Source organism: Vanessa atalanta, chromosome 15, assembly GCF_905147765.1.
Source record: "Vanessa atalanta chromosome 15, ilVanAtal1.2, whole genome shotgun sequence".
Taxonomy (NCBI): domain Eukaryota; kingdom Metazoa; phylum Arthropoda; class Insecta; order Lepidoptera; family Nymphalidae; genus Vanessa; species Vanessa atalanta.
In genome coordinates, this window is record NC_061885.1 from 1780313 (window position 1) to 1807338 (window position 27026).

The window sequence follows — 27026 nt, forward strand, 5'->3', positions numbered from 1 at the left end:
CTTAATAAAACTATTAGACAAACATTTACTTTAATGTATTTATATTTTATGACACATTTTCCTAAACCAATCAGGGTCGTTCTTAGCTACGCTCTCTGGTCGGCCATCTTTATGACGGTAGTGAAACTCTGAGACCCCTCTTCCAGGAACACCGTTGACGATGAATTTACAAAAGCGTTCCACCATTCGCGCGTCCCACTCTTGAGACACATAGTGAGTTGATTCGTATTCCACCAAAACCTGGGAAATGAAATTGGTTGATAGCTTGATTAATCTATGATATGAAAAAATGGCGTTTTGAAAGTCGACGAATCTATTATCAGAATTTAGGAAGTAAAATTAAAGTGGATATAGGAATTTAAATGTAATAGTGTGGTATTATAAATAAATCATAAACTCTTAGTAGTGCACAATATAGCTGAGTTACTGGAAAATCGCATGAAATACGTAAATTTGAAGTTTGTTTATTCCTTCTTCGGTTGGAACAGGCTATAAACAGATAGTTTATGAAAAAATGATAATTTAAACATAATATTTAGATAAATAAATAAATTTGTCGTAACAAAAACGTTAGATGTTCAATGTTGGATCTTAGATTATATTACAAAATCCAATTCCATTATCATCGGTTAATTCGTCTGCAGGAATTATTCGGAAATCCCGAAGGATATTCATCTCAAATTAGTATAAAGTGTGTAAGACATGAGTATATTATAGAATTGTATATGGTTTGCGTGAGAATTTAAATAATTTTGCTTAGAGATACTTTATAAAATTAACTAGAGCTCAAGGCAAAAAAATGCAAACGCGATCTGTCATCGATTTGCAATTCAAAATTTTAGATTGTGATGTTGCCTGGCAAAAAAACCATGTACTGTAAAAAATCCTTTGGGGAAACTAAATAAAATAAAAACAAAATTAACTAAATGCTTTTTAAAGTCGTTTATGTTAAAAATCGGAGTCATATTACGATATATTCATAATACCTGGATAGTGTACTCCTCATCTCCAGCTTGTATTCTGAATGCGTAATCCCGGGGTGCTGTGCCGCCCTCCCCGTGCTGGTACAGTTTCAGGTCTACCCACTTTATAGGTAAAACCTCACCATTGGGCAGACCCACTGTTCCTGCTTCCATACTAAAAGTATATATCAAAGTAAAGTACGTAAATACACAGCTAAGCATATTGTAATACTTGTTGGAAATCTGGTGAAGTGTTTTGTCTATGTCAGTGAAGGCCCTGGCACGATGAAAAAAACTTTTTTACGCTGCTTTCAGTAGAGTTAACTGGCACAAGTCTTCACGTAAGGAAAAATCGTTATACGACCACTCCAGCCGACCTTTCTCTCTTTCTATTACATATATACGGATTTATATAATATTATTTATACATATGTTTTGTTACTGTTTTAATTCGCACGAAATTTCTTTACAAATATTCTTGTTAAATTAAATTATTCTAGAATGTTTTTATTTGTTCATTGTCTTTCAGTTAATACATAATATACAGCAAAAGCGACTTCATTCCAGACGTTATTTTTTTTTTGTATTTTTTCTTTAGTTTTAAATGGATAATTTTATTCTAACCGTGCGAATCTAGGGCGAGTATTATAGTAGAATATAAAGATTAAGATTCGATAAAAGTACATTTAGTAGACTCAGCTTTACCTGGTGGCTGTGGAGGGTTGACAAATAACTCCCACGCTGATATTAGTACCATCTTCCAGAAAGATATGATGGAAGGCGTACCTATGCATTAGAGTCCAATCTCGTCTCTGACCTTAAACAAAAGATAACATTAGCAAATGGAATTTCTCCACGGTGAAATGTTATAATTATTAAAGCATTCTTGCATCCGTGTCAAATGGTCCATATTTGTACAGTAGTTACTTTTCAATTTGAACTGTATCTATTCGCTACCCAGCATGAGATGAATTATAAACACAAATTGAGCACATTAAACATGCTCGGCATCAAACCCATGTCCCAAACAGCAATGAAAAATATTACTGCCAATCCAACGGTGAACCAAAATAATTTGCGCTCATGACTCTTGGCGAAATGAGAAAGGGCGAAGATAGGCGGTGGCGGAGTAGTGGCCAAGTCAAGAGAGCTCACCATTGTGAAAACCACGAGTAGAAACTAGTCTAGATTTGCAGTGGAACCATTGGAGACGACTTACAGAGAGAGTAGTCTATACCCAAAAGTGGGATAAGAAAAGGAAAAGATAAAAGGATGATGATGGTGAATAATTTTTTTCCCGAATTTGAACCCGCAATAATCGGTCAAGAATCACGTGTCGCCGACCTGGCTCTTATAATTCTAATAATAAGTTGAAAATAAATGTAACTTTTATGAAAATAACAGGTCAATTTTTAATTATTCGTAAGAAGGCAGAAGTTACTTCGTCACCTGATGGAGGTCGGCCAGCCAGCCTTTGCCCTTTGCTCTTAACAATTGATTACTAGAGATAATGCGCTCACAATTATGGAATCGTAGTTATTATGTTCCTTATGCCTGTAATTAGATTTACTGCTATTTAAAACTAAAATACCTTTGTGCTTTGTAGTAACAAATAATGTGCCTACAACGTTTCTTATGGCACGGATATTGATACTGTTGTCATAATATGTAATTTATTTTAAACCCCATAACAGGCAACATATTATGTGGGTTAACTGAAGTTATCTTTATTTTTCTTTGAAATACACAAAATTTTTAGCTTGAAATATGGTAGTGCTTAGGCTGTTGTTTATGGATTTTAAACACTAACTCCATTGAATATCCCATAGAGCGTCAACAACACGACAAGTTGTAAGATAAAACATTAAAATTTCCATTTTATCAAATCATTAATTAAAATCTAACCAAAACTGTGATCTCTGAATGACGGCAGTGTATATTCAAACGTCTCCTTGTCAATCTTGAACTTGCATTTCATCTCGCCGAATTGTTCGTAATGAGATTGGTGAGCACTGAAATTTAAACAATGCTTTAGTAAAGTTAGACTTTTATTTAAAGTTGTATGATTCTTATTTATTGGTCATCATAATCTAGTGACCTCGAAAATCGGATTAAACTTGCGCCAGACCGATACTGATGGTATAGGGAGAGAAGGGACTTTTTAAATAAAATATGGAATAAAGAAGACGAGTAGAAGACCAAGAAATGGAAGAATGTCTGAGAGCAAATGAGAGAGTGTGTAGCAAGTTTTTGTTTTTTTTTCGTAAAACTACATTGAATAAAAATATTTAAAAAGTAAAAAGCAAGTACTGATGCGTACGTAAAGAATACTTTTAGTAAACAGTATTTATATTTACGTTTTAAGTGATTCAAAGTATTTCCTGCTCCATTTTTCTCTAGCGATGGATCGGATGACAGCGGGTGGATGTAGATCACAGTCGTAATCGAAGTAGTCGCTCGTTGCATTCCATTCGCCATTGAATTCGACGTCTACCACCTTGCTTGGCTCATTTTGATACCTGGATTGATATGAAATTCATAGTTCAATAAAAAGTATCAAGGCTGTATAGTGCAATACTTTTGCCGTTCCCAAAATTATAAAATATTTGAATGAAATATTTTTACACGATTATTCCTTCTAGCTTGTATTTACGTGAAGTAGTAGAAATAAGTGAATCTAAATTATAATTAATATAATTTCATGAAATCGAATTAATTATTTCCGTTTTTTCTATCATTTTTTTACATTTAAAACAGAAAAGTAAGAACATTAGATCTTTCACAAACAGTAAGGACGATCTAAAAATTATTTAATGGTGTTAGTCTCTAACCTTTTTAGAGTTAATTCTAATCCGAATATAGTATGTTTCTTGCTTAGCTTATTTTTTCTTCATTAGCTTTTTCATATCATATTCTAAAAAAATTGTAAATATTTTGTTTTACTCTCTTTACTTACCACATTGGGCCTTTATAAGACACGGCCCACTTCTTCATTGGTTCAACGGGTGTCATCATTATACCTTCCGCTCCAAATTCACCAATCTGAGCACCGAATAGCACTGTATCGGGTATCTTCTTGCTGCACAGAAGACCTTTACCCGGCAACTAAAATATAAGTATCATTTTAACTACATTATATCGGCGCATCGAAAGATTGGAAATTGTGTTATAAAAAGCATGGTTTCGACCACAAAATATTTACAAAGCAATTAGTGAGCGATCACTATTACTATGAAGTCTTTAGTCTTGTTTGACTACTAGTTCATTATGTACATAATTATTATTATAGACGTAACTGACATAGTAACCTATTTACTTTTTATTGTGATCATATAATCCTGACTACCTTAGCGAATATGTGTTTGAATTAAAATAAAGAATGTAAGAAAAGGTTCTAAAGGCATCAAATAATAGGTGATTAATAGTTATATTCATTCAATGTATAATATATACATGTATATAGGGGCTGGCAGATGGATTTCAGAACACAGTTTAAGTCCTAATTATTCAGTCAATATTATTGACAAAAAGTACATAACAACTATATTTAGTAATCGGTATGCTTAACAATCTCTGATAAGTGCGTGTTAAGTATTGTAATGTCGTTAATTCATAAATATGTCAATCAATCACAGTAATCCAACGCTAGATATCATATACGATGTAAGCACGAAGTATTTTTTGAAACGAAGTACACACTTGCAAGCGGCTTACAGTATATTACATACATACATTATCAGCCTGTAAATTTCCCACAGCTGGGCTAAGGCCACGTCTCCCTTTTAGGAGAAGGATTGAAGCATATTCCATCACGCTGCTCTAATGCGGGTAGGAATACACGTGTGGCAGAATTTCGTTGAAATTAGACACATGCAGATTTCCTCACGATGTTTTCCTTCACCGCTTAGCACAAGATGAATTATAAACACAAATTAAGCACATGAAAATTCAGTGGTGCCTGCCTGGGCTTGAATCCGTAATCATCGGTTAAGATGCACGTGTTCTAACCACTAGGCCATCTTGGCTCTAAAGTATATTGAATTAGCAGTTATCGTCACGTAAAGTAAAGCGACTATGTTTATATGTTATTCCAGGTGACCTTTTCCTCTCTTTCTCCTTCTCTCTGTCCCTTTCTATATAAGCGTTTTAAAAATATTATTTAAAATTTATTAGTATATATCCTTCTCATATAGCGTCTACGAGAAGTCAAATCTATACTAATAAATGCAAAAGTAACTGTCTGTTATCTCTTCACGGTTAAACCGCTGAACCGACTATGATGTAATTTGGTATGGAGATACTTAGCGTCCCATGGAAGGATATAGGATAGGCAGGCTTACTTTTAATTTACACCTCGGTAAAGTTTTATAAATATCGCGCGGGTAAAGCCGCAGGTTCATCAAGTCATACATTTTTAATCAAATATGTTAAGATGGTCCCATATAGTTACTAGTTTTTAGGTATTGTTTTACCTATTAGACATATTCCTAACACTATGTATTTTAACTGCCTCGTCGGTTAGCTCAAAGGTCAGATCCTGAGGTTCCGACTCTAAGTTGAGTTTTTTTATTAATACATTTTCAGGAGGTTTAGAATGATTCTGTGTTTATCCCAGTATAAAAGTTAGAGGATTAGAGAGTGCACCGGTGTTTGTGCACACTATATTGTGCGACACCTTTGGGAATGGCCGCCGCACAGCGCCGTGACAGGAAGCGATAATATATTAATTATTTTTATAAGGGAGTTTCAATTAATTTTTATCTGTAGCTTTGTAAATGTTCCTTCATTATAATTAATATTTTTATCTTTAAAAATGTATTCTTGTTTTTGTTTTATACTTTTGAGTTGAATATTTGCAGTCATTGTTGACGTAGTGTTGTGTGAAGTCGATAATTAAATACAGCCAGCCCGCTATTCGATTCGCAAAAAAGTAATTGCTATACATGCCGTGAATTAGTTTAGTATTAGTAGTAACGTCGTTGGTCTAGGGTTCAAAACTCAGGTCGGGCCAATAAAAACTTATAGGCTTTTACTAACATTGGCTTTTTCTCAGCATCTCGGAGACTGGAAGTTGAAAGCCGTCGGACCTCGGCCTCGGACGTCGGCCGGAAAGATCCGGTCGTGTCAGATTTGCCGTCCTAACGAATTCTTAGAATGAGGGAAAAGAGAGTGCAAATTTTTTTACGGTCGCCTTAAAGATTTGCCGCTGTGACCGAGATCGGTGAGGATTTAATACATATTATCGATAATTACCCCGATGTAAAAAAGCCCATTGCACATGCCCATTGGTCGTCGCTCGCATCCTGATATTATGTACACGCCCTTATCTTCTTTTTCATCTTTCATCGTGGATATGAAGAATACTGCGTCGAAAGCCTATGAAGAATAAAGATTTATACAGGCAAGTCGATACATCGAAGTCGATAGTCGAAGTTAATACATCGATTTTCAGGGTGATAATTGTCTTTATTTTAACAATGTGTTGTTTGTATTACATATTGTAATTTAAGATTAAGTTACTTTTACTTAGTGGTGGGACTTTGTGCCCTCGGGGTAAGTACCACCAACTCATCTATATTCTACTGCCAAACAGCAGTACTTTATATTCTTGTGTTCCGGTATGATTGAGTTAGTATAGCTACAGGCACAGGGGACATAACATTTTTGTCCCAAGATCGGTGGCACAATGGCGATTTCTCCATCTCCAAAGTTTCATATTTCTTGTGGTAATCACTTGCCATCAGGTGGATCAGTTGTTAGTCCGCCTACCTTAATGACAAAAAAAAAAAACAAACCACGCTCAAGAAAGCCTATAGATGTCATATTTCTGATTCTTAAAAAAATTACTATTTTGCAAATTTATTATGTAAAATTTTATTTTTGGTATATTTTTAATAAAATTGTACTTTAATTATGAGTTAACTATCTATTTTAATGGTTGTTGTCTATCAGTTATGTTGGGTATGCTGGAACATGAAATAAGTGTGATTACCTTAGCGTGCTCACTCAGAGGTTGCGCTCTGTCCATTTCCGACGGATTTGCTATAGCTCTCACACCCTGCCCCGCTTGCCCATCCGTACCAGCTCCATTGTTTTTCTTAGAATACTAGAAGAGTAGAATAAATTAAAATAAATAAGTATAATATAGGTTCCTTTCTTTGCCAACCGGTGGTTTTTGCCACTCAATAAGAATGTGTAACGCTTGTATGTTTTAGATTTTTGATTGTATAATTACACTTTTTGGTAAGTACCTAGTAAGCTTTACTTGGTGGTAGGGCTTTGCCCGTCTAGGTAGGTACAATCTACTCCTCATATACATTATACACAACATAAGGGCACACATGGCTCGTACCCATTCTGAAGGGGCCCCTTCGAAGAACCAAAAATTCCTCTTACAGTTGACTACTATGTATATTTTCAAAATTGCCATATTTGTAAGAAATTGCTAACATATTGATCAAAATGCTAGTGACGATAGTCGATATTAAAAGTTGAAAGCTAAGAACATACATATACGTTATATACGTGCCATAAGATTGTACCACCAATTAGATTCCTAAGAACGAAAATTACTGCACCGTTAATTTGAAACTAAACTTAATGCCTGGCTATAAGCAAATAACACTTACATGGTAGGCGAATTTTTAAAATTAAAAATAAATTGTTATTTTGTTACATATTTAATTTTAGTAAACATCTAGCAAAGGGGCCCCAAATTAATGTGTGCCCAAAGGCCCCAACATAGCTTGTGATAGCTCTGTTCATATATCCTATCATCAAGCATATAATGTGTTTCGATTTGAAAGTAGAATGAGCCATTGTAACTACAAGCACAATCGTTATAAAATCTCAGTTCCATAATGTTGTCTTAGATTTTCGCGATTATTACACATTGAAATAAAACTAGTTTTTAACGGATTTAATCGCGTATATAGTGTTCGTGGTCACGTCTGCCCGTGACCACGAACACTGCAAAGTGCTCGAAACGTCGGGATGTTAAAATAATTAATATACGCGATTAAATCCGTTAAAAACTAGTTTTATTTCAATCTCAGTTCCAAATTTTGGTGGCGCATAGATTATGTAGGAAAAGGTTGAAATTTCATACGGTGCCAATGTCTCTAGGTCGTGGTGGCTACTCACCGTCAGAGGGCTCATTTGACCGCCCATCTATGCCATAAAAAAGGAAAGTACTTATAAACTGTTATATATTATACAGCCTCAGAATACGTTCCAGTGCATATAGTCGCGTCTCCATATAACAATTAGCAACAAAAAGTAATTACATTTGTTTCTCGATTTTTGTTATAGACAGCCGTGTAATCCTGTATTAAATACATTTTTTAATAGATTTTAAATAAGATTATATTGAGATAAAATGACTGAAAACTTTGCTATTTGCGTAATAACCGCTTCATATCGTCCAGGTGTTTATCTTGTAATAGTTATCGCCATAGTTATCCGAGCTAAAATCAACGACAGATAAGGAATAGGCTTATTAAGTAGGGTTTAATCAATTCTACGTCAATGCGAGAATACATTGTTAGATCGGTTTTCATTCATGCAATTGAAAAGATATTTTGAAAATAGCTATGAAGTGAAGAAAAACTGATACTTTTGTTCACGCAAAGGAAAGCCGGTGAAAACTAGTAAATTACCAGCCCGTAAATGTTCTACTGGGAATGCATTGAGATAATTCCATCACGTTGCTCCGTGCGTGAGTTGTGGGTTGATTGATATCACATGTGATAGAATAACTCCATCATTTTGAAATTATGCAGAGAATTTATTATAAAAGAATAAAAATCGCTTTTAAAATAGAATTTAGTTCTTAATAAGCAAGTACATATAATTAAATTACTCGTGTTTTTTATGTTTGAGAATTACGTTAAATTGTTTCCATACAAGAAAAAGATAACTACGTAATCCTTAACAGGAACATTCACTCTTAGTTAAATTTATAATATTTTAATTTACTGCTACTCATGAACTATATCATACAAGTTTATATTTATCATGTTTACAGAACACTTAATTGATAATGTATTAGGAACTTCTTTAACACCGTCTTAGTAAACAGATTTGTTGGGCTCTTTGAAGTGGGCCATGATATGAAATAAAAAAAAAAAAAATTCAGATTAATTCTTTCAAATTACAAAATAATTCAATTAAATATAATATGAACTTGAATTATATGTCAATAAAGATACTATGAAATATTGGATTGGTCAGGTCTGGCAGCCCATCTGATGGTAAGTGGTCACCACCAAATAATCCGCAACCACCACAAACCTTGGAAACTAAGATGTTATGTTCCTTGTGCCTGTAGTTACACTGGCTCACTCACCCACTCAAACCGGTACACAACAAGACCAAGTATTGCTGTTTGGCGGGAGAATATTTGATAAGTGGGTGGTACCCAGAAATGCATAAAGCCATTAAAATTTTTCTTAAAATAAAGCCGGTTGGTTAAATATTTAAAAAAAAAAGAAACAATACAAAAGCAATTGGTCATATAAGCTTACCTTTCTATAGTAATAAAGACATGAAAACACTATATATTTTAAATAATACCATTTGCCGGGCACAGAGTATATACCGAATATTGCTTCAGGATCTTTCTTCCTCAGGAAAAACACTAATAGAACAATAAATATTACCGTAGTTACTAAACAACATGTCATTTTGTTAAACTGAACGAAATGCAATTGTTAATTTAACGAGTAAGTGAGGAGACACCGGCTGATAAGTGCGTGACGCTGTGCCCAATGATAAAAGGAATTTATTGACGTTATTCATACTTGGTCAGATTTATAGTTATTTCTTATCAACGAATTATTTTGTTAGGAGTTCGATACGGACGAATTCGGTTGAATTAATATTATTTTTAATATGTTTGTATGTAGGGGGTTATCTACGGAATTATTGATACAATTCTAAATATTGTCTCACTGGTAGAAAGCTTCTTTATTCCTGAGCGCTAAAAGGTATAAATTATATTTAAATCATACCGTTTTCTTTATTAACAAATTCCACCCGTTCGACGTCGGGGTAGGTCGCTGGTAAAAAAAATCTGACTTATATATAAAATATAGAAAATGTAAATTGTATTAAGTCTGGAAGCTTGCGAGATTCGAGACTTAATACAATTTACATTTAAATACATATGTACATATTTACGGAATGTAAAATTCAATTCTACACTAAATGAATTCTAGTAGTGATTAATATTAATAAGTTTATAAAGTTTTATTGGACTCATCAATAGACATTCTTTTAGAACAAACTTAAAATTGACTCAGCAATGATTCTCTAAGAATTCATTCGTATCTCAATCGTGAAATATTGGCAACCGGCTTACGGTGATATGCCATTTTGATACGTGTATACTATAAATTAATCCTTTAATTATTACTAGTGGGTCTCCCGCGAAATTTCGCGTTTGTTCAAAAGATTTTAAGAATTTCGAAACATATGACAGTTTTTGTTTTGATTTAATTTCATTGTAATATCTTTTAATTTTTTTTTTATACCAAATAATATTTTATCAGTTTAGTTAGAATGGGAGTTTGTCGAAAACAATTAACTTTAAGTTTGTTTACGTTTTTCATTTTTTTCTTATACAGCCATAGTACCGCTCCCTAACCGATGTAACGTTACGTAACGTAACGTTTTTCGCTCTCTAGAAATAATTATTTGTTAAGTCATAACAATTTACTAAATTGCAATCAAGAATCCTCTTGATTTTTCTACAAATTTACGTCAGGGGCTCTTCAAAGGGACACCATAATCGATTTTTTATGTGCTGCTATTATCCGATAATCAATGTGACCCAAATCGGCTTACGCTATTAATATATAAGAATGTACTCAATGTCAATTTTCACGCTTGCATTTTGCGATGTGTTTCGAGTTTCTTCAGAACGCAATCGTGAAATGACGGATTCCTATTCGTAAAAAAATAATGAACATACATTACATTACATTTCATTACATTTGACGTTTGTTATACCAAGCGAAATCTTGCAAAATAACACTAAACCTAGTTTAATTTTAGATATAGACTATTGTTCTTTAAAAATATGATTATTAATGATAAAATAAAATAAATCTAGTGTTAAGAGTATATTTATTGCGTAAGCGTAATTAACTATATATAAAACTTATTTGATAAATAATTTTTTTATGTCATAATATACATATAAAATCAGTTTATCGTATACTAAATTCTATTTCGACATTCCGATAATTGTGAGGATGAAGAGGAAAATGTTGACAATGTCCAAGTAGAGGTTCAGAGCTGCGAAGATGTATTCCTCTGGAGAGATGCTGTACTTGTGCTTGCCTCCCATCATCAGCTGCGTGTCGTACACGAGATAGAGAGAGAAGATCAACGCACCCGCAGCGGCGTATAATATATTTAATATGTTGCTTCTGAATATGATTGCCAAAATACCTGCAAATATATTGTTGTAACTGTCAATATGTCAATATTATTGAATTTATCATTGGTAGGCATGGAAGAGAGCCGAGATGTTCCAGTCGTTGGAACGCGTACATCTTAACCGATGACTGCGAGTTCAAACCCAGGTGAGAATCACTGAAATTTCATGTGCTTAATTTGTGTCTATAATTCATCTCATATATTTGTCACTATATTTGATGGTGATGGTGATATTTACTCATAAATAAGTTACCTATAAAATTTAACTGTTCTGTCAATGTTATCGTCAATGTCTATCAACAAGAGATTTTAGAACATCTACATTAAGTAATACTGTCAGCAAAACAAATTTGAGAGGCAGGATATTGGCTCATTTGAAACTTACTATTGAGTAATTAAGAATAGAGTTATATTATAAATATAGTGTCTTAAGCCATATAGATAATGTTGTCATAATATGTAATTTATTTTAAACCCCATAACAGGCAACATATTATGTGGGTTAACTGAAATTATCTTTATTTTTCTTTGAAATACACAAAATTTTTAGCTTGAAATATGGTAGTGCTTAGGCTGTTGTTTATGGATTTTAAACACTAACTCCATTGAATATCCCATAGAGCGTCAACAACACGACAAGTTGTAAGATAAAACATTAAAATTTCCATTTTATCAAATCATTAATTAAAATCTAACCAAAACTGTGATCTCTGAATGACGGCAGTGTATATTCAAACGTCTCCTTGTCAATCTTGAACTTGCATTTCATCTCGCCGAATTGTTCGTAATGAGATTGGTGAGCACTGAAATTTAAACAATGCTTTAGTAAAGTTAGACTTTTATTTAAAGTTGTATGATTCTTATTTATTGGTCATCATAATCTAGTGACCTCGAATATCGGATTAAACTTGCGCCAGACCGATACTGATGGCATAGGGAGAGAAGGGATTTTTTAAATAAAAGATGGAATAAAGAAGTAGAAGACCAAGAAATGGAAGAATGTCTGAGAGCAAATGAGAGAGTGTGTAGCAAGTTTTTGTTTTTTTTTCGTAAAACTACATTGAAAAAAAATATTTAAAAAGTAAAAAGCAAGTACTGATGCGTACGTAAAGAATACTTTTAGTAAGCAGTATTTATATTTACGTTTTAAGTGATTCAAAGTATTTCCTGCTCCATTTTTCTCTAGCGATGGATCGGATGACAGCGGGTGGATGTAGATCACAGTCGTAATCGAAGTAGTCGCTCGTTGCATTCCATTCGCCATTGAATTCGACGTCTACCACCTTGCTTGGCTCATTTTGATACCTGGATTGATATGAAATTCATAGTTCAATAAAAAGTATCAAGGCTGTATAGTGCAATACTTTTGCCGTTCCCAAAATTATAAAATATTTGAATGAAATATTTTTACACGATTATTCCTTCTAGCTTGTATTTACGTGAAGTAGTAGAAATAAGTGAATCTAAATTATAATTAATATAATTTCATGAAATCGAATTAATTATTTCCGTTTTTTCTATCATTTTTTTACATTTAAAACAGAAAAGTAAGAACATTAGATCTTTCACAAACAGTAAGGACGATCTAAAAATTATTTAATGGTGTTAGTCTCTAACCTTTTTAGAGTTAATTCTAATCCGAATATAGTATGTTTCTTGCTTAGCTTATTTTTTCTTCATTATCTTTTTCATATCATATTCTAAAAAAATTGTAAGTATTTTGTTTTACTCTCTTTACTTACCACATTGGGCCTTTATAAGACACGGCCCACTTCTTCATTGGTTCAACGGGTGTCATCATTATACCTTCCGCTCCAAATTCACCAATCTGAGCACCGAATAGCACTGTATCGGGTATCTTCTTGCTGCACAGAAGACCTTTACCCGGCAACTAAAATATAAGTATCATTTTAACTACATTATATCGGCGCATCGAAAGATTGGAAATTGTGTTATAAAAAGCATGGTTTCGACCACAAAATATTTACAAAGCAATTAGTGAGCGATCACTATTACTATGAAGTCTTTAGTCTTGTTTGACTACTAGTTCATTATGTACATAATTATTATTATAGACGTAACTGACATAGTAACCTATTTACTTTTTATTGTGATCATATAATCCTGACTACCTTAGCGAATATGTGTTTGAATTAAAATAAAGAATGTAAGAAAAGGTTCTAAAGGCATCAAATAATAGGTGATTAATAGTTATATTCATTCAATGTATAATATATACATGTATATAGGGGCTGGCAGATGGATTTCAGAACACAGTTTAAGTCCTAATTATTCAGTCAATATTATTGACAAAAAGTACATAACAACTATGTTTAGTAATCGGTATGCTTAACAATCTCTGATAAGTGCGTGTTAAGTATTGTAATGTCGTTAATTCATAAATATGTCAATCAATCACAGTAATCCAACGCTAGATATCATATACGATGTAAACACGAAGTATTTTTTTGAAACGAAGTACACACTTGCAAGCGGCTTACAGTATATTACATACATACATTATCAGCCTGTAAATTTCCCACAGCTGGGCTAAGGCCACGTCTCCCTTTTAGGAGAAGGATTGAAGCATATTCCATCACGCTGCTCTAATGCGGGTAGGAATACACGTGTGGCAGAATTTCGTTGAAATTAGACACATGCAGATTTCCTCACGATGTTTTCCTTCACCGCTTAGCACAAGATGAATTATAAACACAAATTAAGCACATGAAAATTCAGTGGTGCCTGCCTGGGCTTGAATCCGTAATCATCGGTTAAGATGCACGTGTTCTAACCACTAGGCCATCTTGGCTCTAAAGTATATTGAATTAGCAGTTATCGTCACGTAAAGTAAAGCGACTATGTTTATATGTTATTCCAGGTGACCTTTTCCTCTCTTTCTCCTTCTCTCTGTCCCTTTCTATATAAGCGTTTTAAAAATATTATTTAAAATTTATTAGTATATATCCTTCTCATATAGCGTCTACGAGAAGTCAAATCTATACTAATAAATGCAAAAGTAACTGTCTGTTATCTCTTCACGGTTAAACCGCTGAACCGACTATGATGTAATTTGGTATGGAGATACTTAGCGTCCCATGGAAGGATATAGGATAGGCAGGCTTACTTTTAATTTACACCTCGGTAAAGTTTTATAAATATCGCGCGGGTAAAGCCGCAGGTTCATCAAGTCATACATTTTTAATCAAATATGTTAAGATGGTCCCATATAGTTACTAGTTTTTAGGTATTGTTTTACCTATTAGACATATTCCTAACACTATGTATTTTAACTGCCTCGTCGGTTAGCTCAAAGGTCAGATCCTGAGGTTCCGACTCTAAGTTGAGTTTTTTTATTAATACATTTTCAGGAGGTTTAGAATGATTCTGTGTTTATCCCAGTATAAAAGTTAGAGGATTAGAGAGTGCACCGGTGTTTGTGCACACTATATTGTGCGACACCTTTGGGAATGGCCGCCGCACAGCGCCGTGACAGGAAGCGATAATATATTAATTATTTTTATAAGGGAGTTTCAATTAATTTTTATCTGTAGCTTTGTAAATGTTCCTTCATTATAATTAATATTTTTATCTTTAAAAATGTATTCTTGTTTTTGTTTTATACTTTTGAGTTGAATATTTGCAGTCATTGTTGACGTAGTGTTGTGTGAAGTCGATAATTAAATACAGCCAGCCCGCTATTCGATTCGCAAAAAAGTAATTGCTATACATGCCGTGAATTAGTTTAGTATTAGTAGTAACGTCGTTGGTCTAGGGTTCAAAACTCAGGTCGGGCCAATAAAAACTTTTAGGCTTTTACTAACATTGGCTTTTTCTCAGCATCTCGGAGACTGGAAGTTGAAAGCCGTCGGACCTCGGCCTCGGACGTCGGCCGGAAAGATCCGGTCGTGTCAGATTTGCCGTCCTAACGAATTCTTAGAATGAGGGAAAAGAGAGTGCAAATTTTTTTACGGTCGCCTTAAAGATTTGCCGCTGTGACCGAGATCGGTGAGGATTTAATACATATTATCGATAATTACCCCGATGTAAAAAAGCCCATTGCACATGCCCATTGGTCGTCGCTCGCATCCTGATATTATGTACACGCCCTTATCTTCTTTTTCATCTTTCATCGCGGATATGAAGAATACTGCGTCGAAAGCCTATGAAGAATAAAGATTTATACAGGCAAGTCGATACATCGAAGTCGATAGTCGAAGTTAATACATCGATTTTCAGGGTGATAATTGTCTTTATTTTAACAATGTGTTGTTTGTATTACATATTGTAATTTAAGATTAAGTTACTTTTACTTAGTGGTGGGACTTTGTGCCCTCGGGGTAAGTACCACCAACTCATCTATATTCTACTGCCAAACAGCAGTACTTTATATTCTTGTGTTCCGGTATGATTGAGTTAGTATAGCTACAGGCACAGGGGACATAACATTTTTGTCCCAAGATCGGTGGCGCAATGGCGATTTCTCCATCTCCAAAGTTTCATATTTCTTGTGGTAATCACTTGCCATCAGGTGGATCAGTTGTTAGTCCGCCTACCTTAATGACAAAAAAAAAAAAACAAACCACGCTCAAGAAAGCCTATAGATGTCATATTTCTGATTCTTAAAAAAATTACTATTTTGCAAATTTATTATGTAAAATTTTATTTTTGGTATATTTTTAATAAAATTGTACTTTAATTATGAGTTAACTATCTATTTTAATGGTTGTTGTCTATCAGTTATGTTGGGTATGCTGGAACATGAAATAAGTGTGATTACCTTAGCGTGCTCACTCAGAGGTTGCGCTCTGTCCATTTCCGACGGATTTGCTATAGCTCTCACACCCTGCCCCGCTTGCCCATCCGTACCAGCTCCATTGTTTTTCTTAGAATACTAGAAGAGTAGAATAAATTAAAATAAATAAGTATAATATAGGTTCCTTTCTTTGCCAACCGGTGGTTTTTGCCACTCAATAAGAATGTGTAACGCTTGTATGTTTTAGATTTTTGATTGTATAATTACACTTTTTGGTAAGTACCTAGTAAGCTTTACTTGGTGGTAGGGCTTTGCCCGTCTAGGTAGGTACAATCTACTCCTCATATACATTATACACAACATAAGGGCACACATGGCTCGTACCCATTCTGAAGGGGCCCCTTCGAAGAACCAAAAATTCCTCTTACAGTTGACTACTATGTATATTTTCAAAATTGCCATATTTGTAAGAAATTGCTAACATATTGATCAAAATGCTAGTGACGATAGTCGATATTAAAAGTTGAAAGCTAAGAACATACATATACGTTATATACGTGCCATAAGATTGTACCACCAATTAGATTCCTAAGAACGAAAATTACTGCACCGTTAATTTGAAACTAAACTTAATGCCTGGCTATAAGCAAATAACACCTACATGGTAGGCGAATTTTTAAAATTAAAAATAAATTGTTATTTTGTTACATATTTAATTTTAGTAAATGTCTAGCAAAGGGGCCCTAAATTAATGTGTGCCCAAAGGCCCCAACATAGCTTGTGATAGCTCTGTTCATATATCCTCTCATCAAGCATATAATGTGTTTCGATTTGAAAGTAGAATGAGCCATTGTAACTACAAGCACAATCGTTATAAAATCTCAGTTCCATAATGTTGTCTTAGATTTTCGCGATTATTACACATTGAAATAAAACTAGTTTTTAACGGATTTAATCGCGTATATAGTGTTCGTGGTCACGTCTGCCCGTGACCACGAACACTGCAAAGTGCTCGAAACGTCGGGATGTTAAAATAATTAATATACGCGATTAAATCCGTTAAAAACTAGTTTTATTTCAATCTCAGTTCCAAATTTTGGTGGCGCATAGATTATGTAGGAAAAGGTTGAAATTTCATACGGTGCCAATGTCTCTAGGTCGTGGTGGCTACTCACCGTCAGAGGGCTCATTTGACCGCCCATCTATGCCATAAAAAAGGAAAGTACTTATAAACTGTTATATATTATACAGCCTCAGAATACGTTCCAGTGCATATAGTCGCGTCTCCATATAACAATTAGCAACAAAAAGTAATTACATTTGTTTCTCGATTTTTGTTATAGACAGCCGTGTAATCCTGTATTAAATACATTTTTTAATAGATTTTAAATAAGATTATATTGAGATAAAATGACTGAAAACTTTGCTATTTGCGTAATAACCGCTTCATATCGTCCAGGTGTTTATCTTGTAATAGTTATCGCCATAGTTATCAGAGCTAAAATCAACGACAGATAAGGAATAGGCTTATTAAGTAGGGTTTAATCAATTCTACGTCAATGCGAGAATACATTGTTAGATCGGTTTTCATTCATGCAATTGAAAAGATATTTTGAAAATAGCTATGAAGTGAAGAAAAACTGATACTTTTGTTCACGCAAAGGAAAGCCGGTGAAAACTAGTAAATTACCAGCCCGTAAATGTTCTACTGGGAATGCATTGAGATAATTCCATCACGTTGCTCCGTGCGTGAGTTGTGGGTTGATTGATATCACATGTGATAGAATAACTCCATCATTTTGAAATTATGCAGAGAATTTATTATAAAAGAATAAAAATCGCTTTTAAAATAGAATTTAGTTCTTAATAAGCAAGTACATATAATTAAATTACTCGTGTTTTTTATGTTTGAGAATTACGTTAAATTGTTTCCATACAAGAAAAAGATAACTACGTAATCCTTAACAGGAACATTCACTCTTAGTTAAATTTATAATATTTTAATTTACTGCTACTCATGAACTATATCATACAAGTTTATATTTATCATGTTTACAGAACACTTAATTGATAATGTATTAGGAACTTCTTTAACACCGTCTTAGTAAACAGATTTGTTGGGCTCTTTGAAGTGGGCCATGATATGAAATAAAAAAAAAAAAAAAAATTCAGATAAATTCTTTCAAATTACAAAATAATTCTATTAAATATAATATGAACTTGAATTATATGTCAATAAAGATACTATGAAATATTGGATTGGTCAGGTCTGGCAGCCCATCTGATGGTAAGTGGTCACCACCAAATAATCCGCAACCACCACAAACCTTGGAAACTAAGATGTTATGTTCCTTGTGCCTGTAGTTACACTGGCTCACTCACCCACTCAAACCGGTACACAACAAGACCAAGTATTGCTGTTTGGCGGGAGAATATTTGATAAGTGGGTGGTACCCAGAAATGCATAAAGCCTTTTCTTAAAATAAAGCCGGTTGGTTAAATATTTAAAAAAAAAAGAAACAATACAAAAGCAATTGGTCATATAAGCTTACCTTTCTATAGTAATAAAGACATGAAAACACTATATATTTTAAATAATACCATTTGCCGGGCACAGAGTATATACCGAATATTGCTTCAGGATCTTTCTTCCTCAGGAAAAACACTAATAGAACAATAAATATTACCGTAGTTACTAAACAACATGTCATTTTGTTAAACTGAACGAAATGCAATTGTTAATTTAACGAGTAAGTGAGGAGACACCGGCTGATAAGTGCGTGACGCTGTGCCCAATGATAAAAGGAATTTATTGACGTTATTCATACTTGGTCAGATTTATAGTTATTTCTTATCAACGAATTATTTTGTTAGGAGTTCGATACGGACGAATTCGGTTGAATTAATATTATTTTTAATATGTTTGTATGTAGGGGGTTATCTACGGAATTATTGATACAATTCTAAATATTGTCTCACTGGTAGAAAGCTTCTTTATTCCTGAGCGCTAAAAGGTATAAATTATATTTAAATCATACCGTTTTCTTTATTAACAAATTCCACCCGTTCGACGTCGGGGTAGGTCGCTGGTAAAAAAAATCTGACTTATATATAAAATATAGAAAATGTAAATTGTATTAAGTCTGGAAGCTTGCGAGATTCGAGACTTAATACAATTTACATTTAAATACATATGTAGGTACATATTTACGGAATGTAAAATTCAATTCTACACTAAATGAATTCTAGTAGTGATTAATATTAATAAGTTTATAAAGTTTTATTGGACTCATCAATAGACATTCTTTTAGAACAAACTTAAAATTGACGCAGCAATGATTCTGTAAGAATTCATTCGTATCTCAATCGTGAAATATTGGCAACCGGCTTACGGTGATATGCCATTTTGATACGTGTATACTATAAATTAATCCTTTAATTATTACTAGTGGGTCTCCCGCGAAATTTCGCGTTTGTTCAAAAGATTTTAAGAATTTCGAAACATATGACAGTTTTTGTTTTGATTTAATTTCATTGTAATATCTTTTAATTTTTTTTTTATACCAAATAATATTTTATCAGTTTAGTTAGAATGGGAGTTTGTCGAAAACAATTAACTTTAAGTTTGTTTACGTTTTTCATTTTTTTCTTATACAGCCATAGTACCGCTCCCTAACCGATGTAACGTTACGTAACGTAACGTTTTTCGCTCTCTAGAAATAATTATTTGTTAAGTCATAACAATTTACTAAATTGCAATCAAGAATCCTCTTGATTTTTCTACAAATTTACGTCAGGGGCTCTTCAAAGGGACACCATAATCGATTTTTTATGTGCTGCTATTATCCGATAATCAATGTGACCCAAATCGGCTTACGCTATTAATATATAAGAATGTACTCAATGTCAATTTTCACGCTTGCATTTTGCGATGTGTTTCGAGTTTCTTCAGAACGCAATCGTGAAATGACGGATTCCTATTCGTAAAAAAATAATGAACATACATTACATTACATTTCATTACATTTGACGTTTGTTATACCAAGCGAAATCTTGCAAAATAACACTAAACCTAGTTTAATTTTAGATATAGACTATTGTTCTTTAAAAATATGATTATTAATGATAAAATAAAATAAATCTAGTGTTAAGAGTATATTTATTGCGTAAGCGTAATTAACTATATATAAAACTTATTTGATAAATAATTTTTTTATGTCATAATATACATATAAAATCAGTTTATCGTATACTAAATTCTATTTCGACATTCCGATAATTGTGAGGATGAAGAGGAAAATGTTGACAATGTCCAAGTAGAGGTTCAGAGCTGCGAAGATGTATTCCTCTGGAGAGATGCTGTACTTGTGCTTGCCTCCCATCATCAGCTGCGTGTCGTACACGAGATAGAGAGAGAAGATCAACGCACCCGCAGCGGCGTATAATATATTTAATATGTTGCTTCTGAATATGATTGCCAAAATACCTGCAAATATATTGTTGTAACTGTCAATATGTCAATATTATTGAATTTATCATTGGTAGGCATGGAAGAGAGCCGAGATGTTCCAGTCGTTGGAACGCGTACATCTTAACCGATGACTGCGAGTTCAAACCCAGGTGAGAATCACTGAAATTTCATGTGCTTAATTTGTGTCTATAATTCATCTCATATATTTGTCACTATATTTGATGGTGATGGTGATATTTACTCATAAATAAGTTACCTATAAAATTTAACTGTTCTGTCAATGTTATCGTCAATGTCTATCAACAAGAGATTTTAGAACATCTACATTAAGTAATACTGTCAGCAAAACAAATTTGAGAGGCAGGATATTGGCTCATTTGAAACTTACTATTGAGTAATTAAGAATAGAGTTATATTATAAATATAGTGTCTTAAGCCATATAGATAATTAGTAAAACTACGATAATTTGTTTAGAATTTACCGTTATTTGATTAGTACGATAACAAGATGAAACAGATTCTTGTCTCATCAAATGGATAGATGTTTTTGTATTATTATCATAAAGTCTTTACTATCTTCTATCTAATCGAAAGCATTAAGATAATCCCATAGACAATTACTACTTCAAATAAAAAATATTTGACTGTGAATTGTAGCGATATTATTGGTCGACAGCTGGAATAATCTATTATATTAATTGTGTATTTGTGAAAAAATTGTGCGTTGAACATCGACGAAGCTTTTACCGTAACTTATATCCACTCATTTAAGTTCCAGTATAAAATTAATCAGGATATAAGTTTTTAAATGGAATAGTGTTGTTTTGTAAATAAAGATTTACTATACAATATATCTGAGTTTAATAGTTCAGCTATATTGTATGCATGGAATACGGAAATCATTATTCTTTCTTGGATTGGAGAAGGTATATTCGTAAAAGTTTTATTTATATTTAGAATTAAAAACCTTTAACTCTATCGACGCACACTCATGAACATTGTTTAGCAGTGTCACGTTAAATACTGATTAAATCTCTTTCTGACAAATTCGAAAGATGAAGACTGCAATTTGTAACTAGTTAACCCAAAAACAACATATTTAAAAAGTATAAAATAACAACGATAGTTATTAATATTATATATTTTTATGGGAAATTGAACATCCTATATCAATAATATGGCCAAATTTCGATACACAAATCTATAAAGGATGACAATAAGCGATATGGCCAGTAGTAGTTGGTTTAGAAGTTGGCTCGTTGGCTCCAAAATCTAGTGGATATATTTATGCACCATTTTAATAAAGTGATGAGATTAATTTTATGATCATATGCAATAAAACATTTCGTAAGGCAGCTGACTCACCAGATAAATACAATATGTTGAAAGTATTTACTCAGAGATAATATGTACCTATCAAAGAGGAGTGTAAAAATAGATACAGTCAATAACAATAAACAATAGGCGATTACAGATCACCGATGAATTACCTACTAGAACATTGCATAGTATAACTAAAACAAAGTCGCTTACCGCTGTCTGTCGGATTTTGATGCAGTTTTTTTAAATAGATAGAGTGATTCAAGAGGAAGGTTAATATGTATAATACATGCACAATATAGTCGAGAAACAGTAATAATTTTAGAGGTTTCTAATGTGATGTCGTAAATAAACACATTTTTTTGCGACAAAAACATAGCGGTTTGTATTGTCTCATGACAAAAAGCTATGAACTTAGTATGTAATGACATTTTGTAGTATTTTTTTGTATCAGTATTGCACCCGTGCGAAGCCGGGGTGAGCCGCTAGTTGTTTGTAAAATAAAGTTCGGAGTCAGTATTCAAATCCTTAGACAAATTAGTTTATTTATTACACCTAAAATACTTGATTAGTATATGGAAATATCCTCAAAGATCCGGAATATATCGAATTGTATTTTGTCGTTTAATACTTCAAAATTGTGCAGCCACTCCTTTCTTATTGAAGTCCGGAATGGTTTCGGGTTGCCCCGTTTAAATCTGGGCTGGTTTTCTAGTCAATACTTACCAAATACAAGTAGGATCATTGATGCCGCGACTAGAGCTCCGCCCATTACCGTGAAGTCGAATTTGGTTTGGAAAGCGAAGAGCGTCAATCCCAGACATACTGCAGCTGTTATACCAACTGCTATCATTACCTGTCGGAATTATAAATAATTTTAGTTATCTTTAAATACCAAAACCTTAGCACAGTGTGTTGATAAATTTTCGTCTGATTTTGGATAAGAGGATCGCCTCAGATATATTATAGATTAATTCATCATAATCTGACGGGACGTCAACCGGGAATGGAGTTCAGAAGGAGGCTTTTCGAAACATAGTTTCTCATGTTTACTGGTTTTTACTGGTGTTTTGTACGGCTTCGTACTTTTAGTTGGTTGTAGGGTTTTGTGCAAACCCATCTCTGTAGGTACCACCCACTCATAAGATGTTCTGCCATCAAGCAGCAATACTTGGTATTGTTGTGTTCCGGTTTGAAGGGTGAGTGAGTCAGTGTAACTACAGGCACAATGGACATAATATCTTAGTTCCCATGTTTCGCGGCGCATTGGCGAAGTAAAGAATGGTTAACATTTCTAACAGCACCAATGTCTATGGGCAGTGGTGACCACTTCACATCTGGTGGCCCATTTGCCAGTCCGCCTACCTATGACATAAAAAAAGTATTTACTAATTCCTGATATTCATGTTTGAATGCCTGTGTGATTACAACGAGAGACATAACATTTTAGATTCATTAATGGCTACGGATCCACGATATTAATACGTATTTTATACTTTAAATTCCCAGTGTCTATGGGCGCAGGTTCAAGCATTAGATAGACCACTCGCTAGCCTTCTCTAAATTAATTTATAAAATAAACATAAATTGTGGCACTAGATATGACCAGTATTACGACATATTGACAAAATTCGTTCAGGTTATGTCCTTAAGTTAACTTATATAAATAAGAAATATATATCGATGTTAATAATTTATTAATTTGGCAGGTAAACTCACTTCAGAAGCATCGTAGACACCAGCAGTGACTCCTAGTAGGAAGCTTTGTGCGCATGTGAATATGGCTAAGAAGATAAAATTCACCGGCGTCTGCCGCCGCAGCTCCGTGCAGCAAGCCATGGCAATCAGACATACGAATAAGACGACGAACGCTATCCAACTGAGAAGGAAATTGCATATGAATTCCATTTTTGCTTGTCTGGATTTCAATTAATATGTTATTAACATTTTCTGGGTGATTTCGCTGTTTTAATTTTTAATATACTTTATGATTTCGAAATGTTTGGAAAAGTAAGTAAGTATGCTCGCCAGTTCTGTTACTAGAACTTGGCTGACACGCTACCGCGTGTCTAGATATTCTTTGGTCTCCCATAGACTTATTATCATCTGAATACTATAACAGTAGTAGATCGGCATACTAACAGAATTACATTACAGGGTACATTAGAATGATGTATTAGGATACAAAATAAAAATTTGAAAATTCTTATAAGAATAATAATCAAGCTTGTAAAAAGACGCAAGACGTCATGATTTGTGTAGATTAATTCTTTCTATTTATTTTTTCAAAAATTGAATTTATAAAAAACAATAAGTATAATGAAAAAAAAAAACAAAATAAACATCCTTATTATTTAGGGTTACTTGAACTTAATATAAATATAAAAATACGTTAACTAAATAATATAAAAGGTATTCTTACAATAGGTACGAATTATTTCTAACGAAGACTTTTGTGGGTTCGTGGAAGATGAAAAGTGCAATGACCCCCATCGTTACCAAAAGTTGACACATCAGAATCGAATATACCTGGCAAAATATAGAGAAAGTAATAAAAAACTTACAAATCCGATTTGTAAATTTTAATTTGATGAGTGTATGTATAGGGTATAAGCCAATAGCAGGAGTTAAGATAGAAAAACAACTTGGACCTCGAATTGGTCAAATTTTAGTAGCTTATATCTAAAATCATAATTGTTAATAATAATATAATTATTTGTATAAGTGTTTTGAATGTCGAAGTTTTTATCGGAACTTTTAATGTAAAATTAAAGTGGATATCATTTGTTAAGCGGAACAATGTTGTATAATAAAAAAAGTTATCATATTCAAGAACCTTTTTGTAGTGCATTATAGCAGAGCTATTAGCCAACCAAAGTAAAAATTGTTATTTGTATATCTAGGTGTATTGGCTCTTACTGCTTTTGGAATATACCTAGTAGGTATATGTAAGTATTAAAATCAAAGAGTGCTCACTTTTCTAATAAAACCTCTTCGTATGCTCTGTTCAGTAAAGTCGAAGGTGCCTGGGTAAGCATCTTCGCCGAAGCTGTTTGGACCCATGTAACCTGGCTGGAAACAATTTAAAAGAAAGAAATGTGGTATATTATTATCATTTCGCCTCATTAATTATTATAAATGTATATCTGTTTGCAGAAAACAGTGTCTATTCCAACAACAAGAGGACAAATGTCAAATAAACAACATTTGACATGACTTGCTACGATATCATTGGTCGAGAGCCTGAATAATCAATGATATTCACTATGGATTACCGAAAAATTGAGTTTTAAAACGTCAACGAAGTTGGTATCGTAACTTTGGAAGTATCATTAAAATAATTGAGAGGAATAGTGTTGTATTATAAATAAAGACATATTAATCAAGTACACTAAGTAGCACACAATTTAACTGTGCTATTAGTAAATCGCACGGAATACGTAAATCTAAGGTTTGTTTATATTAATTCCTTCTTCGATTGGAATAGGTAGTTCTTGGCAGTCTACAATTGTACAGATGGAACTTGAAGCTATAAGTACATTTAATTTAATATTACAAAATGTAGTAAGGAGCGCTCCAAAAATTTTTTTTTTAAGAATTGTCGTCGTCGCTATAGATATTGTAGTTTAAGTGTCACATATTTTGTTAATGTTTAGTTGAATTCTAATTTACACTTTATTTTTTCATTTGCTTGCATTATTATACAAGCAAACATTGCATTATTATACGTTTATTTTTGGAAACTGTAATGGTCAATTTTTGTCTTTGTATTTTGTTTAAATGTGTTGCTTTGTACTGTTTGTTTCCTTAACAAAATAAAATAAAAATAAAATCATTTTGATTTATTATATATGATGTATGAATTGATAAAAAATAATTTATATATATATTAATTTTTATGTAGGTGTGGTGTGGTGCTTAAATTGAATATAATTCATTCATGTGAATATTCATGTAGGACTTCATTAACTATTTTGTATCATCCATTATAAATGTCCAAGCACATGGAGTAGGGACATAACATTAGAGCCCACGGATAGCGATCCATGTTATTAATGGTGTTGTGAGTGATTCAACTTTTTGCTGAGCCAATGTCAAGAGACAAAGATGATTAACAGTTCCTTCTTGCTAGCCCGTCTCTGATAAATACATGAAAAGAATATACCACTTTTTAATTACATTTTTCCTAATCATTAAAAGTTAATTAATGTACATTTACTATATCTAAAACAGTGATTCGTTTTGGTAACATGTTTTATCTGTTTTTTTTTAATATTCTGTATTCTTATGTTGATATTTTAATTATTTATTTTACACAGATATGTTTTAAATATAATTTTAATAGGTTATTTCATAAATTTGAACTTAAATAAATATCGAAATGCAAAAAACTAATTGAACATCCAAAAGTTGAACACAACTTAATTGAACTTAATAACTGGACAAAATTACTGTTGTAAAAATTGTTACTTTATACAAGTAATGTACTCAGTCTATGTCACATATATTATAAAATATACACTAAACTTGTTTTGTTTAAAGGTTTTGTGGTTAAAATGTGAATATCTCACCTGTGCCATGGTGAAGGCGTTCGCTTGTATATCGCACTATCACTGATACGAGCTCCGCGTACACTGATAACATATTTCAATAAAAGGTAGGTAACATTCGGATAACAAAAAAGTCGATAAAATTAGTCAAAAGAATTTTGTTGTAGTTTCCAGAACACGATACTATAGAGAACACGAAGTTGAATGAACTTTGAACATTTTTTATAACATATGCAGTATAATTATTTGAGTAGCTATTTGAAGCCTATTTAAATATAGTTAAATCAAATTGAAATTACGTCCATTAAATAATTTAGATTTGAAATTTATGTATAGAAGTTTATGTTTGTTAAGAGCTAGGTGTAGGTACACAATAACAATAGAACAGAGACCGCATTGACATTAAATAACTTCTTGATAATCTGAGCATGTTTTTTCCTTATATAGCCATTGTCCTTTCTCATGCCGGGTTTTCAGTACCAACGTCATTAAATGTCCGTTTCTGAAATCCTGATCAACATTAG

General features: G+C 33.0%; 3 protein-coding genes across 4 annotated transcripts; all 3 read right to left on the reverse strand.

Annotated features, from left to right (window-relative positions):
* Positions 1-20: 20 nt before the first annotated feature.
* LOC125069487 lies at positions 21-9726 on the reverse strand. 2 transcript variants are annotated; one of them, XM_047678992.1, is made up of 9 exons: positions 9488-9726; positions 6955-7068; positions 6216-6338; positions 3954-4067; positions 3320-3483; positions 2868-2974; positions 1668-1779; positions 987-1137; positions 21-240 (listed from the first exon to the last, which is right to left on the reverse strand). In XM_047678992.1, the coding sequence occupies exons 1-9, from the start codon at positions 9644-9646 to the stop codon at positions 40-42; spliced, it is 1245 nt and encodes a 414-aa protein (XP_047534948.1). In that variant the 5' UTR covers positions 9647-9726; the 3' UTR covers positions 21-39. The 2 variants fall into 2 exon arrangements, with proteins under 2 accessions (XP_047534948.1, XP_047534947.1); XM_047678991.1 differs by having other exon boundaries at positions 3320-3481; positions 3919-4067; positions 9488-9725.
* Positions 9727-11190: 1464 nt separating this feature from the next.
* Positions 11191-18944, reverse strand: LOC125069520. The gene is made up of 7 exons (XM_047679040.1): positions 18714-18944; positions 16186-16299; positions 15446-15568; positions 13148-13296; positions 12549-12710; positions 12102-12208; positions 11191-11417 (listed from the first exon to the last, which is right to left on the reverse strand). The coding sequence occupies exons 1-7, from the start codon at positions 18870-18872 to the stop codon at positions 11191-11193; spliced, it is 1041 nt and encodes a 346-aa protein (XP_047534996.1). The 5' UTR covers positions 18873-18944.
* A 1365-nt stretch (positions 18945-20309) lies between these two features.
* LOC125069353 (protein lifeguard 1-like) lies at positions 20310-26623 on the reverse strand. Its single transcript, XM_047678821.1, has 6 exons — positions 26524-26623; positions 24929-25024; positions 24375-24481; positions 23672-23831; positions 22679-22808; positions 20310-20647 (listed from the first exon to the last, which is right to left on the reverse strand). Exons 1-6 carry the CDS (start codon positions 26530-26532, stop codon positions 20421-20423), a joined length of 729 nt encoding a protein of 242 aa, XP_047534777.1. The 5' UTR covers positions 26533-26623; the 3' UTR covers positions 20310-20420.
* Positions 26624-27026: the final 403 nt, after the last annotated feature.